General features: G+C 63.4%; 3 protein-coding genes across 3 annotated transcripts; 1 reads left to right on the plus strand and 2 right to left on the minus strand.

Annotated features, from left to right (window-relative positions):
* Window positions 1–1,902: 1,902 nt before the first annotated feature.
* On the minus strand, window positions 1,903–5,913 carry H696_01118 (hypothetical protein). Its single transcript, XM_009494998.1, has 6 exons — window positions 5,652–5,913; window positions 5,494–5,559; window positions 4,561–5,367; window positions 4,053–4,333; window positions 3,175–3,827; window positions 1,903–2,969 (listed from the first exon to the last, which is right to left on the minus strand). The coding sequence occupies exons 1-6, from the start codon at window positions 5,856–5,858 to the stop codon at window positions 2,389–2,391; spliced, it is 2,595 nt and encodes an 864-aa protein (XP_009493273.1). The 5' UTR covers window positions 5,859–5,913; the 3' UTR covers window positions 1,903–2,388.
* Window positions 5,914–7,130: 1,217 nt separating this feature from the next.
* Window positions 7,131–9,034, plus strand: H696_01119 (hypothetical protein). The gene is made up of 4 exons (XM_009494999.1): window positions 7,131–7,900; window positions 8,064–8,195; window positions 8,328–8,423; window positions 8,536–9,034. The coding sequence occupies exons 1-4, from the start codon at window positions 7,223–7,225 to the stop codon at window positions 8,833–8,835; spliced, it is 1,206 nt and encodes a 401-aa protein (XP_009493274.1). The 5' UTR covers window positions 7,131–7,222; the 3' UTR covers window positions 8,836–9,034.
* Window positions 9,033–12,241, minus strand: H696_01120 (hypothetical protein). Its single transcript, XM_009495000.1, has 8 exons — window positions 12,178–12,241; window positions 11,468–11,497; window positions 11,223–11,372; window positions 10,983–11,104; window positions 10,573–10,847; window positions 10,136–10,366; window positions 9,607–9,980; window positions 9,033–9,421 (listed from the first exon to the last, which is right to left on the minus strand). The coding sequence occupies exons 2-8, from the start codon at window positions 11,483–11,485 to the stop codon at window positions 9,338–9,340; spliced, it is 1,254 nt and encodes a 417-aa protein (XP_009493275.1). The 5' UTR covers window positions 11,486–11,497; window positions 12,178–12,241; the 3' UTR covers window positions 9,033–9,337.
* Window positions 12,242–12,536: the final 295 nt, after the last annotated feature.

A 12,536-nucleotide genomic window follows, 5' to 3' on the forward strand; every position in this document is an offset into this window, starting at 1 on the left:
GGGGGAATGCACGCTGAAGCAACAGGAATCGGCCGACGCACGATGATGGCATTGCTGCCGGCGGTCGGACGGTAGGAGAAGTCGGCCGGCTTGTCCACACGAGTGCCCTTGATCAGCGGGCGGATGGTGTAGGTGATGGTGCCCTTCTCGCCACTGCTCGAGGGGGGGGGGGAGGAAAATAGGAGGGTAGGGGGCCAGTGCGGCATGATGGGGGAAGAGGAAGAGGTGAGATTCACTGAGGAGTATTTGCGGGGCGGCCGGGAAGAGGAGGGGAGGGAGGGGGCCAGGAGAGGCGAGGGAGGGGGGGGGGGGGGAACAGCCCGCATGTCTGACCGGGGGAGGGGGGCAGCATAGACCAAACACGCACGCCGGGATCTCCTTGATGACGGAGGTGTGGCTGCCGGAGACGAGCTTGAACTCCTCCTTCGGCTCGTCCTCGGTCTCGGGCTCCGGGAGGAAGCTGTAATCCGACAGACGAACATCAAAGGCCGGGGCATCACCGGCATTGTAGAAATCATACTGGACGGTCATCGGACGGTTGACCACGAAGAGGCCAGTCTCCTCGGCATCGAAGGACTTGATGGTCTTGGCGGCAATGAGGAAGGGCTTGAGGGCCGGGGCATCGGACTCGAAGGTGATCTCCTCAGCGGCCAGAGCACCGGCCGAGAAGAGGGCAATCAGAAGGAGAAAGGGGAGGGCAAGCTGCGACAGGACCGGGACGATGTGAGTCAGATGCCAAGGAGCGCGGTGCATGGGGAAGGGGCAGGGCACGGGGCAAGGACATACGGTGCGCTTGATCATTTTTGACAGGGAGCCTCTGGGAGATGCGAGAGACAGGGGAGGGGAGGGGAGGGGAGGGGGGGGGGGAGGAAGAGTGAGAGGTACAGGCGCTGGTGGTTAGAGGAGGGCGGGACTCACGGCGAGGCGAGGAGGGATGAGGAGGGGAGGGAAGGCAAGCCGAGGGAAAGGCCGGGAGCGGAGGGGGAGTATGTACATGGAGGGCAGGCAGGGTGTCAGGAAGAGGGGAGGAGAGAGGACGGGGACCGTTGTCTTCGGCGCCTTCGGTCGGCCAGGGTGGGCTCCGTCTTCACTTTTTCAGGGCTCAAGTGGAGAGACGGGATTTTCATGTGCCCCCATTCCGTGCTCGTTGTTGAACCGGGACTCGCAAGCTAGTGCCACAAGGCGAAGGACGTCGTAAAACAACACCACCCCGCCCCACAGCCCCTCCCCCCCCCCCCACACACACACACCCGCGCGCCCGCGCGCCCGCACCCTTCTCCTCGCCGAGAACACCAGAAGGGCGCGGGAAGCACGACGTCGGGTGCGACGCCAAGTACACCACCCTACACCCACTCGTGGAGGGGGGCGCTGCGAGGACAAAAAACCGCGGGCAGAGATACATGCGCTTGAGGCCTTTTCATCCTGCCCCCTCCCCCCGGCGACAGAACACTCTCATATGAAGGTGGCCCGACGCCGTGCTCGCGGCCCATCCATTGGGGGGCCAACGGTCGGCGCCGCAAATGCCACCGCATGAGGCGCCCTTGACCGAGGACGCCCCATCCATTCGAATAACATTTCACGTGCGTCGGCACTCCATCTAACACATCGCGCTTGCTCCGAGTTCGCACACACTCACGCACACACCCACGCACACACTTACGCACACACTTACGCACACACTTACGCACACACTTACGCACACACACACGCACACACACGCACACGCACACACACGCACACGCACACACACACACACACACACGCATGCCTCCCCCTCGCTGGATTGCTCTGCCGTGCCGCGCCCCTCACCACCGTGTGCTTGGGACAGCCCGCCCATCCTCTGCAGGCCCACCTCGGGTTGAGGCACATACGGACACGAGCACGAACACGAACAAACTCGAATGCAGACAGCTTGCTGTGTATTACACATCTGTTCAGAATGAATCTATCGGGGACACCTGCACCCACACACGCGCGCACGAGAAGCAAGAGGAAAGGAGCGGAGAAAGGGACCAAAATAAATGGCCAGACGAGAGAGCGGTGGACGAGAAGGGACGGTCACCATCCAGGTGGGTGCATATGATGGGCTTCTTCTCAAGCCGCCACACCTCCCCCTCGGGGCCGTCCTCTCTTCGCTCTTCTTCCCAATCCCGGTGCTTCGGAGGAGGAATGGTGCCAAGGGGAGGAGAGTATTGTTCCTGCGTCTGCGCGTTTTTGCCCCCTCCCGCCTTTGGTGGTCCTTTGCTCCTCGTACCATCTTCAACCCGTGGATGAGAGGATGGCGGCGAAGGAGAGCAAGTACGGCACACGCGAAGAGGGAGAGGTGGCGCGACGAAGGGAGGCAGGGGAAAAGGATCCCCCCTCTTGAGGGGACCGGCTGCCAGCGTCTCAGACGAACAGACGCACCGTGCCGTCGGCACCGGCGGTGAAGAGCCACGGCCTGGACGGATGGAAAGCACAGTCCATGATGCCAAAGCCATCGACAATCCGATGGCCAGTGAGGATCTTCAGGGGGACAATCAAGGCATTCTGCAGGAGGTCGCTGAAGACACGACCATGGAAGACCTGGGCAGTGCCATCATCCGAGCAGGAGGCAAACAGCGGGTAGCTGTTGTGGTAGGCCACCGCGCGCACGGCATACTTGTGGTACAGGAGTGTCCGGTAGGGCCGGTCGGACGACAGCTCCAGATCGTACCAGCCAACCCGCCGGTCGAAGGTCCCGACCAGGACGTGCTCGCCGCCGGCCGGGTGCAGGGCCACCGAGGAGATGTGATTTGAGGAGGACCGCAGGCGCTTGACGAGCTGCTGCTTCTGCAGGTTGTAGATGCGCACAGTCTTCTGGGTGGCCACCACGAGGTGCGGCTTGGCCGGGTCGAAGAGAACACGCTCGATGTGGCCGAGGTTCCGGCTGAACGGATGCTGCGACATGTGCCGGGAGAGCTGGTGGATGGCGATGGCACGGGAAAGACCTGCAGGTGACCGAGGAAGGGGGGGGGGAGAGAGAGGAGGCACGCGGAGAGGTGAGCAACACGCTGGGCAATGACAGGGGGGAGAGAGAGAGGGAAGGGGGGGGGGGAGCACGGGCGAACAAAGAAAGCAGGTGGACTGGCGGACACCATCACCACCACCAGGAACACGGGTCAGGACAGGGGAGGGGATCAGCCAAAAACGCACCGTCAGCACACACGGTGGCAAGGTAGTCACCACGGCGGTGCCACGCCAGGCGCGTGACCACAAAGCGATGCTCCAGCTTCAGGACAATGGACTTGGCCGCCTCCTCCTCCGAGGGGAGAACCCAGTCGATGTGCACCGGGCGGGCGTTTGGCGGCGCCGAGAAAGAGCCCTTCTTCTCGATGGACGACCGGATGAGGGAGCGAGTCATCTCCGTGGCCTCGAGCGTGCCGACGGCGGGCGGCGCCACGAAGAAGACCGTCGAGTCGGCGGCCGCCGTGAAGAGGAAAGTACCGGGCATGGGGTTCCAGGCCACCGCGTTCACGCGCTGGCCCAGATCCAGGCTAAAGGCACACCGACCGGTGGAAACCTCAAACACCCGGACAGTGCCGTCATCCGAGCCGGACAGGAGCCACTCGCCAGTCGGGCAGACGGAGATCGAGCGAACCTTGCCGGTGTGGCCCTCATACCGGATGGACTCGGTGGTCGGGTAGGGACGAAGCTCGCGCGGCCGGGGCAGCCGCGGAATCAGCGACTCCGGGTCGATCTGCAGGCGGTTCTTCCGCACACGCGGGCAGAGGTACAGATCCAGGCAGCGCTCAAACATGTCCTGGATGAGCTGCGGGTTGGCCGGGACCTGGCGAAGGCTGTCATACCTGTTGTTGGATTGAAAAGGGGGAGGGCGGTACATGGAGGAGGGAGGGAGGGGGAGAGAGAGAGAGAGAGATGCGCCAGATGAAGAGAAGGTAAGTCCCAGGACAGAGAGGAAGAAATGGAAAAAAGAGGGCATGATGCCGGGGGGAAAGAAAGGGAGAGAGAGAGAGAGAGAGAGAGAGAGCGCGCGGGCGAGCGAGCAGGAGAGGGAGAAGGAAGAGACGCACTTGCGCGGGATGAACTTGGCCTTGCGGTCCTCAGGGTGAGCTTCCTCCCACTCGCGGATCTCCTCCTCAGTCCAAAGGTACTCCTCAGGAGGGTTGTAAGAAGCATTGTGCCCTGGGAGGCGCATCTTGGGCGCCGGGATGTAGTTCGACGAGGCCGAGCTGTTGGGGGCCTCCTCGGAGGACTCCTTGGCCCAAATGTTGTAGTACTTGGGCCGAGAGTCCTTCTTGGCCGCGCGAGGGGTCAGCCAGCCCATGCGCACCGCGCGCACAAGCTTCATAACCTGTGGGAGGCGCGCGGTGGTGGGGCGTGATGACGGCGGCGGCGGCGGAAGGCGAGCAAAATGAAGGGACATTCGGTAATTGAGTGAACAAAGCAAAGAAGAGGATGTCAAAAAGTTAGTCACCACCAGGAGCAGGGCGGCGTCGCCCGCTGTCGAGCATCAGCACGCCGGGAGAAGCGAAAAAAAAAAAGCACAGAGAGACCACGGCAAAGGAGGAGTACACGGACCTTTTGACCCTCCCACTTACTGGGAATGAAACGACGCTTGGGCTCGGTCGGCTGCGGCAGCGGATGAGCCATCGGCTTGCCCGAGTAGTACTCAATCATCTCCGGGTACATGTTGGCCGACTCCTGCTCGGCATAGCGGCCGCTGATGATCCGGTCGATGAGCTGGAGCTCCTCATCCGAGAGCTTGAGCGACGCGCCGTACTTGTCCTTGACCGTGCGCCAGTAGTCATCGTTCTCGGCGTCGGTGCCCATCTTGGCCAGGAAGCGATCCAGCTCGTCCAGAGACTCGAGCGGCTTCATGATACGCTTGCCATCCAAGTCGTAGCCGATGTGCGGATGGTCGGCATACCACTCGCTCGGGATGCCCCGACCCACGGGATTGGTGGTGTGCTCATCGTCCGACAAGTCCGAGGGAGCCTCATCCGAAGAGTCGACATCCTGCTGGAAGGGGAAGGCTGGCACATGCTCCAGCGGCCCGGGGATATTCGGCCGATTACGCTCCAGCGCCTGCCGGATCTCCTCATCGGTCGAGTGCCCCGGCGCGGTGGCTGGATCCTCGTCTTCGGAAGGCAGGGTGTCCGGCATGTCCAAGTGCCGACCACGCTGAACCACACGCAGGCCGCTCAGCGTCACCGCCGGCTCGATCTCCTCCTCGTCGCTGCTCTCCTCCTCGGACTCCTCGTCGTAGCTCTCGGAGCTATCCGACTCGCCATCCTCGGCGGCCAGCATGCGGTTGAGCTCGTCTTCGGAGGCATCGTTGCCAGAGTCGACATCTTCGCCCTCGGGGGCATCATCATCCTCATCCTCCTGTGGATGGGGAGACGGGGAAAGGGGGGGGGGGAAGGAGAGAAAGTCGAGTAAGTCAAGGGTAGGAAGGGCAATATGGGCAACCGCGTGAGGGTTTGGGAGGGAGGGGGGGGGGGAAAGACATACAGAGGAGGTGACATCAGGATCGGAGTTGAAGTCGGCGAGATCATCGCTCTCGGCCTCGGAAGCAGTCTGCGCCGGGGCGAAAACAGACGGACGGAAAAGGTAAGTTGGGGCAAAAGACCACCGACAGGGGAGGGAGAGGGAGAGCTGCATTCACGCACGGAGCCCTGCTCCTCGCCAGAGCTCGAATCGTCCTCGCCAAGGACGGCGCTCTGATCAGCCATCAGGGCAGCCAGAGCGGTGTCATCCGCGCGATCGGCCTTGGTCTTGGTCTGGGAACGCGTGAGCGGCGCGTCATCCGAGCGGGTGGAGCGCTTGCGGCCAGCAAGGGCAGCCGCGGAGTTCGAAGCCCGGGGTGCGGCGGCCATGGTTGTCGCTCCGGGGTTGGGGGAGAGGCGTTTGGGGCGGGCGGGGGAAGGGCGAACTTTGCGGGGGGGGGGGAGAAGGGGGAGGGGCAGGCAGGGGAGGGAAGGAAAGAGAGGGAGATGGGAGAAGGAGGGGAGGAGGCGGAGAAGGAAAACCTCGAGGGCAGGATCTCAGATGGGGAGGCAAAGTCTTGCCAGGCTCAAGTATGTGGGTGGAAAAAAATGGCACCTGGGTCCGGGGGGAGGGGGGGCGGGGGGGGGGTCGAGAGTGTTCCGGCCACGAGCAGGAGGTCCCTGGGCCCGGGGTGGGGGGGGGGGGGCCGGGCCCATCGCCACACGCGGGTTTTCGAGACGACAAATAAGATGGTGGGCTCATGCGTGGGTGGCCCGCGGTCGCGCGGCGTTGCGGTCCGCAGGCGGCCTGGACAGCGCGGGGACCGTTCCGGCCAGTGCGGGCATCCCCCCGAAAGTGGCGGGGACCGAGCCGGGCGCGAAACCCAGGGCAAAGGGGGGGGGGGGCGGGGGAGTGAGGAAACCGAGGGGTGGAATATTTCGGCGCACGGGCTGCGTGGGCTCGCTGCACGGTGGTCGGCGGGGGACGCACACGCATGGAGTCCTTCGTGATATACACGTGATATAGGGACACGTTAATGGACGCCCCTAATACAGTTAACCCTTGGCTCAGGCCCAGCGCGGAAGGCCGGAGCAGGGCCACCCGGAGGGCGACAGACTATTTGCATTGTATTCGGTGATCAGAATCAAGTACGTGAGCGGTCGATTTTCCCCGCGCCTCAAACGGACTTGCTCTGCCCCGGAGTCGGAGGTGCACCCAGATGGTCAGCCCCGAGTGACTTGTTAATCCTCGCGATTCTGCCCAAATTGACTAGCGCGCCCGGTGTGCTTTTATTCTGCTGGTAGGCTCCCCCCCCCCCGCCGAGGCGCTTTTATTTTTGTGGCACCTCACACACATGGAGACCGGACCAGCTCTTGCCGAGTGTTGTCTCGCCCAAATGGGGCTCATCACACGCTTCGGAAGCTGGGGGCAAGCAAGGTCTGAATGACGAGAGTGTGCGAGGGCGGACTGGGGGCTGCTCCTCGCTCCCGGACACAAGGGGCCTGGATATGCGTTTTTCATAACCAAGATCTCCTCCTCCAGTCCCCCGGCGGAGGGGGGTATTTCTTTTGCTGCCTGCCGGCCCGAAAAGCCAAGGCGCGAGCAGCCCCCTCCCTCTCTATCTGCCCTCTCCCCTCGCCCCCCCCCCTCCCACCACCGCCACCGCCACCGCCACCGCCACCGCTGCCGTCACCACTGGTTGCCCCCTCCCCTCCTCCGCTGCCCCTCCCTCTACCTGCCCCCTCCCAGCACCATGCCATCCTCCACGGGTGCCCCCATCCTGAAGGCCCCTCTTGGGGTGGAGAAGCACCGCAAGTACTTTGACAAGTGTCTGCTCGGGCCGATCCCGCACTACTTCGCCACCCTCGAGCCGTCGCGCATGTCGCTCGTGTTCTTCCTGATCGGGGGCATGGCCATCACCGACTCCCTCGAGTCGCTGAAGGCCAGCGGTGCCGGAACCGCTGTGGCCGACTGGATCTACATGATGCAGGTGGAACCGACGTCGGAAAACGGCGGTGCCGCCGGCTTCCGGTCCAGCAGTGTGCTCGGGTGCGGCGAGCAAATTTCCTCCGCATCCTCCGACAGCCCCATCCACACCCTGGACACATCGCACATCACCATGACCTACTGTGCGCTGGCTGCTCTGGCCATTCTCGGAGACGACTTCTCCCGGGTCAACCGCGCAGCCATTGTCCAGCACCTGCGGTCGCTCCAGCGGGAGGATGGCTCCTTCCAGGCGGTTTCCTATGGTCCGGGCATGAAGGCACTTGACTTCACCGCTCCCGGCCCCGATGGCCAGCCCCTGCCGGGGATCGGCGACAGCGAGTACGACATGCGCTTCCTGTTCAGTGCTTGCGCCGTATCTTGGCTGCTGGATGACTGGTCTGGCATCGACCAGGTTCGCGCGCTGGAGTACATTCGCCAGAGCTACGTGCGTTTCGGTCGGCCATTTTGCCCTCTCCCATCAATGGCTGCCTCCGGCGCCTCCAACGCCCATCCATGCCCATTGACATGCGTTTGTATATGTCCATGCACTTACATGTTCGCGCAAACACATGCACATGCGCCCCCCTCAAATGGGCTCGGCCAAACAGAACTACGATGGCGGCTTTGGTCAGGGGCCCTTCTTGGAGTCCCATGGCGGCTCGACCTTCTGTGCTCTGGCCTCGCTCAGCCTCATGGGCAAACTGGATGAGGCTTTGCCCGACCGGGACCACACCATCCAGGTGCGCCGTTCTTGCATCATCAATGGCCCTCCTGGCCAGCTGTGCACCTCCCTGACCTCGATGACCATGCTCTCCCTGTCCCCTCTCCCTCTCTCTCGCCCCGCCCCTTCCACTCGGCCTTCCATGACCTAGTGGCTCATCCACCGCCAGCTGGAGCTCAGCTACAATGGCCGTCCACACAAGGACGAGGACTCCTGCTACTCTTTCTGGGTGGGCTCCTCCATTGAGGTGCGCAATCGCCCACTGGTCGCCCGCCGCGCTTGCGCCCATCGCATGCACCTTCCCGCCCGCCCGCCCGCCCGCCCCCGCCCCCCCCCCTAACCCCTTTGGCAATCCCCAGCTCCTGGAATCCGGCCACCTGCCGGATCATGCCAAAATCATGACCTACCTCTCCAAGTGCCAGTCGGTGATCGGTGGTCTGTCGTCTTCGATGGGCGGCTCGCCGGATCCGATCCACTCTTACCTGGGCCTCTGCGGATGGCACCTTTGCCAGAAGCACCTTGGCAGTGCCGGTGTCGAGAACCTGGACGATGCTCCGGCGGACTTCCCCCTGATTTCGATCGACACCTCCCTCGACATGCCGCTCCATTCGGTTGAGCACATGAAGAAGCTGCACGCGCAGTGGAAGAAGCAGGACTGAGTGTGTGTGTGTATGTGTGTGCTGGCGCTCAGGCCTGAGGGGGCACGCTTTTTGCGGTACCATGACCATCCAGGATTTGATCCACCATGCCCGACCCTTCTCAACAAACACATACACACACCCCGGTTGGAAAGAAAAACACCTTTCACCTTTGCCTCTCCCCCAACAAGAGGGGAGGAAGGGAAGGGGGGGGGGGGGGAGAACGGGAAGTATACTTTATAATGCATTGTGCGCGGCGCACGAGGACACACACGTGCCATGCTCCCGCCCCCCCGGCAACTGTATAAGGGGCCCGGGAGGGAGGAGGGAGACAAGAGGGGTGGATTTGAGCTTTTGGAGGGGGGGAGGGGGAAATGACAAGAGGAAGGAGGGCGAGACAAATGCGCCCTCCAAGTCCTGCCCGCCCACAGAGGAGAGGGGGAAGGGGGGAGGTATAGACGGGGATCTGGCATGTGGAGAGGGGGAGAGAGGAGGGGGAGGTCGACGCGACAAAGAACAACACTTAGTTGAGGTTGATCTGGGGGGCGGCAGAGATGTCACCAACGAAGGCGACGGTCGGCTTGGACTTGAGCATGCCAGTGACGAGCTGTGTGTGCGTGCGTGTGCAAGGGCGGCGTGAAAGGATGAGGCAAACAGAGAGGATGGCGTCAGAGAAATGCAACGAAGAGCGGCGTGAGAGGCCCGGCCCGGGAGGCGGCCAGAGGATGCACCCAAGGCGACGGGGACAACCGGACGCGGGGAGGCAGAGAGAGAGAGATAGAGAGGACGGACCTTCTGGATGTCGGCGGCCGAGACGGCGTCGATGCTGGCCAGAGTGGTGGCCGAGCCGAGGAGCAGGTGCTGAGCAGCATGGTGGGTGGCGCCGGTGCGAGACTCGGCGGTGGTGAGGAGCTCCATCTTGGCGGCGTTCTTGGCGGCGGTCAGCTTGGCAGCATCAACGGTGCCAGTGAGGGACTTCAGGTGGGTGACCACGTCAGTGGCAAGGCCACCAATGGCGGCGGAGGGGGCCTTGAGCAGGACACCGTTGAGACCGGTGGCGGCGTAGCTCAGGCTGAAGGGGATCAGGGAGGAGGCCGGCTCGGTGGCGACAAGCTTGCCGGTGTACGGGGCAATGCCGCTGGCACCATACTTGACAGGGGAGTTGGCTGGAAAGGGAGGGGGGAGGGGGGGGGGCGGTGGCAGGAGAGGCATCGGGTTAGTCATGGCAAAGCACGGGGACGACAGCCAGCAGGGAAGAGAAGGGGGGAAGATTCATCGCTGCGTGTGTGCAGATGGAGAATGCTTGGGATGGAGGACGTACTGGACAGGAGCTTCTCCAGGACAATGGAAGCAGAGGCACGAGCATCGTTCAGGGGAACGCCCTCGAAGGCGATGGCCATGACGTTCTCCTCGATGTGGAGGTTGGGGATGTACGACTCACCGCCGAAGTACTTGGCAGCAGCCTTGGCAGTGGCGTCCTCGGCACCAGTGGGCAGGGCCTTGAAGGTGTTGGTGAGGGCGAACTCGAGATCAACAATGTCGATGCCGTAGCCTGGAAGGAAGGGGGGACGCAGGAGAAACCCCGGGAGCGAGAGCAGGGGCGGTCATGAGTCAGGAGAGGGGAGGGACTGGGGTGATGGAAGAGGAGCGGGAGAGAGAGAGAGAGAGAGATAGGAGCTCATCACCGGCCGACAAAATAGACCGCCAACAATGATGACGATGATGATGATGATGATGATGGCAAGGAAGGTCACTCACCGATGAGAGAAACGTTGTCGCTGGTCATGCGCTGCTTGAAGAAGTCCTTGACGGCGGTGAGCGGCTGGGCCGAGAGAGCGGCCTGGTCGGCGAACAGGGAGTTGCCATAGCCAGAGCGGAAGGCCATGTTGTGGAGGAGATCCATGGCAAAGGCGGAGGGGTTGGCCAGGCACTCGGCGGTCTGCTTGCCAGCAGCGACGGTCAGGTCGCGAACCTCGTAATCCTCGAAGCGGGTGTTGTGAGCAACATCAGCCAGAAGACCAGCGGCGTAGTCGCTGATTGGGGGGGGGAGGATAAGCAAGGGAGTTAGGCTCGGCAAGCGAAGCGGAATATGGGTCCCCCCCCCGGGCCGAGGCAAGGCGGAGAGGGAGGGAGGAGGGGGGGAGGCGGAGAGGGAATGAGGTGCGCACAGCTGGGAGGGGAGGAAATCGGCGCTCCAGATGAGGAGGTCGCGGTCGCGGAAGCGGCGCAGGGCAACACCCTGGAGCTCGGACTCACGGATGATGTTGACCGGAGAGCGGTTCTCGGTGGACTGTTTGCACACCCAGGCAGGGGTGAGGGGGGTGGGGTGGGGTGGGGGGGGGGAATGTCAGTGGCTGCTTGATGGAGACGCTCTTATTGGGGGAGGGGGGAGAGCGAAGGGAACATACCTGGAAGCCGAACATCGACAGCAGGTGAGAGGCACCACGGTTGGCAACGGTCTCGTGAACGGAGCCAGCACGAACAGCCAGAGACAGGGTCTGGGCGGAGCCGAGGGCCGGGGTGCTGGCGAGGCGAACGCCGTTCGAGAGGATAGCGGTCTGTGGGTCGTGAAGGGTGGTTAGCAAGGGGGAGAGGAAAGTGGGCGGAGAGGGGGAGAAACCAGAAACCGGGCGCCGGTAGCGGATGAACGTACGGCAAACTGGCGGGACATGTTGAATCTAGTCTGAAAAGCCCAAAGAAGGAGGACAGAAGGAGGCGGGGAGTTAGGTGGGAAGGACAGACGCGGGGGGGGGAGGAGGAGGAGGAGGAGGAGGAGGGGAGAGGGATGGCCATGTAATTGGAGCGCCAGCACACAGGAGGGGGAGCGAGGGGGGCGGGCAGACGCTTTTCCTTGCTCCGCCAAGCCCCGCCACCTGGCTCAACAGCAAGCGTGAGGAAGTGCCCCAGCATGACAACATGACAGGGCACTCGGGCGAGGGGTGCCCTGCTGTGCATGGCTGGGGGGGGATTACATCACGGATGAGTGTGCCCTGGCGCCGGAGAAAGGCACTCCGCTGCGGTGGGAGAAGGGGAGAGAGTGCGTCGCATGCGTCAAGGCGGTCGATCCATCTCACAGTGTGAATGCATCTCCCCGGGAACTGTCCTCCTCAAATGTGAAAAGACTGGGCGCATGCATCGACACAGGCTGGTAGGGGGGGGGGGGGGGAAGGAACGTGTATCCCTGCCCCGCCGCCCTCCGGAAGGCATGGGGAGATTGTTGGGCGAGAGGATGCGACACGACGCTGACGATGGGGGGTGCGGTGGCGGAGGCGGCGGACAAAGGCAGGCTGCATGGAGGGGGGAGGGGGAGGGAAAGAGGCATAGGGAAGAGGGGGGGGGAGGGGCGGAGGGCGGAAGACCTACTCAAGCAATAGGGAAAGAGCCGACTTCTGCTTGTTGGAGACTAGGCCAGGGCGATGTGCCCCGGAGAGGGTCCCGAAATCACCCTCCCTCGCGTGGGTGTGCCTCAGGGGGGGGGGGGCCTCTCGCGCCAAAGGCAGGGAGGGACACCATCCAAACACACCACACATGCGCCTGACCCCGGGGACAGAGAGGGTGGCCAGGGCATGAGCCTGGGCATGCCGCCGGGGGGGGCAGGGTGCCGCTGGGAAAGCGACGTTGCGCGTGCACACACGGCGAGAAAAAGGGCCAGGTCGGGAGGTGGCCTTTTCCAGGAGCGGGGCGGGGGGGGGGGGGGGTGAAGAACCCGGCCCTGATCCAAC

Source organism: Fonticula alba (genome assembly GCF_000388065.1).
Source record: "Fonticula alba strain ATCC 38817 unplaced genomic scaffold supercont2.2, whole genome shotgun sequence".
NCBI classification, from domain to species: Eukaryota; order Rotosphaerida; family Fonticulaceae; genus Fonticula; species Fonticula alba.

Coding starts and splice junctions, on each gene's coding strand:
- H696_01118 (XM_009494998.1), bottom strand. CDS start 5,858: ATGGCCGCCGCACCCCGGGCTTCGAACTCCGCGGCTGCCCTTGCTGGC. Junction 5,560..5,651: donor CTGGCGAGGAGCAGGGCTCC/GTGCGTGAATGC, acceptor GCCCCGGCGCAG/ACTGCTTCCGAGGCCGAGAG. Junction 5,368..5,493: donor ATCCTGATGTCACCTCCTCT/GTATGTCTTTCC, acceptor CCCCATCCACAG/GAGGATGAGGATGATGATGC.
- H696_01120 (XM_009495000.1), bottom strand. Junction 10,367..10,572: donor CGACAACGTTTCTCTCATCG/GTGAGTGACCTT, acceptor CCTTCCTTCCAG/GCTACGGCATCGACATTGTT. Junction 9,981..10,135: donor CCTGGAGAAGCTCCTGTCCA/GTACGTCCTCCA, acceptor CTCCCTTTCCAG/CCAACTCCCCTGTCAAGTAT.
- H696_01119 (XM_009494999.1), top strand. CDS start 7,223: ATGCCATCCTCCACGGGTGCCCCCATCCTGAAGGCCCCTCTTGGGGTG. Junction 7,901..8,063: donor AGTACATTCGCCAGAGCTAC/GTGCGTTTCGGT, acceptor TCGGCCAAACAG/AACTACGATGGCGGCTTTGG. Junction 8,196..8,327: donor ACCGGGACCACACCATCCAG/GTGCGCCGTTCT, acceptor TCCATGACCTAG/TGGCTCATCCACCGCCAGCT.